Source organism: Metarhizium robertsii (genome assembly GCF_000187425.2).
Source record: "Metarhizium robertsii ARSEF 23 chromosome Unknown MAA_Scf_12, whole genome shotgun sequence".
NCBI lineage: Eukaryota > Fungi > Ascomycota > Sordariomycetes > Hypocreales > Clavicipitaceae > Metarhizium > Metarhizium robertsii.
The window spans coordinates 14,289-15,774 of NW_011942152.1; the positions used below are offsets into that span (position 1 = coordinate 14,289).

Genomic DNA, 1,486 nt, shown 5'->3' on the forward strand with positions numbered 1-1,486 from the left:
GCCCGGACCCGCGCTCTAGGTTGTCAACGAGAACAACCACGCTGCGAAAACTGCACATCAATAGAACAGAACGACAGTACTAGCCCGTGACAATTGGAAAGACAGCTCCAAGGAGTATGAGCAGCAGAAATCGAATCTCATCAAGGCTAAAAGTATTATCATCAGCTATGTAGATGAGAGATTAGGTCGTTATCTTGACCAAGACCACGATCTCCCCCGCTGGATTGATAGTCTATCTGTAGCCGTCAATGCCGAACAGACTAAGGCAACAGACGCACTTGTGATGGAATATCAGCAGATCATCAAGTCATTCAGGTGCACCGACTCAGCAACCTTTGCAGACTGGATCTGGAAATGGGAGAACTTTCTGCTGAAAGCTGCACGACATCGAATGCTTGAAGTAGCAGGTGGTCGTTGGCTATTTGTTGGCTTGGTACGAGTCATGTACTAAGCATGACACGCAGAAGAGTTGCTGCCTAGTTGCACGGACCGTGCCACTAGGTATTTATATGTATGAGAGCTGTGCTTGTTCTAAAGACAAAGGATTACAATAATGCTGTTGAGCAAGGAGTACAGCAGCTATTGCAGCTCAACAATCTTAGCGATCATGCCAGACTACGAGAGGCAGCAATAGCAATTCAAGGGGCTCTGATCCACACCCCTCCCAACGCTACGGATGCGAGCAAGGAATGGTCGATTGGAAGCGTAGCTGTCAAGTTACGGACCTGGGCCAGCTCAGCACTCCCAGCACAACCAGAAAGATCCTCCGCCAGACGGGGAACGGCGTTCCAAGCTGATACCAGAAAGAGTAATCAGGGTGGAAGAGCAAGCCAATCCCAATCAGATCGTAAAAGAGGGCGCTCAGACAACCAGCAGGACAGCAACAAGAGACAAGAACTGAGCTGTGAAGCATGTGGCCAGCTGCGACATGATCTTAGTTCCTGTTGGTCAGCTATCCCGGAACTTCGTCCTGAAGGGGTACCTGCAAATCACCGCCTAGAAGGTCTGGTGAGGAAAGTGTTGGCTGCCGATCCGGAACTAAAAGCCAAAGTAGCTGAACTTCGAAAAGCAGCGCAGAAAGACCAGAAACAGCAGGAAGAGGAAAAGAAAGAAGTTTCATTCCAGTGACAATCAGCCGAGTCAAGCCTGGAGCGACGAATCGTTGGTCAAGCATTGTCACAAGGGGCTGCGTTCCCGACATGTTTAGGCACCTGTCTGCAAGCTGACCAGTATCCCTTGCGATCGTCAACCATTCTTGATTCTGGAGCTTCATTGGATATATCCAACGAACTTGCTAGGTTTAAGTCAATACGGAAGCCAAGGGCAGGAGAAGAACACTACCTCGTTGCCGGAGACTCAGAAGTCAAAATCGAAGGTTATGGCCGGGTTGATGTCCCAGTCATAAAACCGGACGGATCGATTGGGATTTTGCTGTCACAAGGCCTGATGGATCAATTGGCATCCTGCGAATCAAGGACGCTGCATA

At 49.5% G+C, this 1,486-nt stretch overlaps 1 protein-coding gene across 1 annotated transcript in view; it reads left to right on the forward strand.

The window, feature by feature from the left end:
- Positions 1 to 1,128, forward strand: part of MAA_00094 (reverse transcriptase) — a gene marked incomplete at both ends in the record, with an annotated part of 1,536 nt that extends 408 nt beyond the window's left edge. The window contains 2 exons of the mRNA XM_007818092.2: positions 65 to 433; positions 538 to 1,128. Coding sequence (XP_007816283.2) covers positions 65 to 433; positions 538 to 1,128 — 960 coding nt within the window. The remainder of the gene's footprint in view (positions 1 to 64; positions 434 to 537) is intronic.
- Between the last annotated feature and the right edge of the window lie 358 nt (positions 1,129 to 1,486).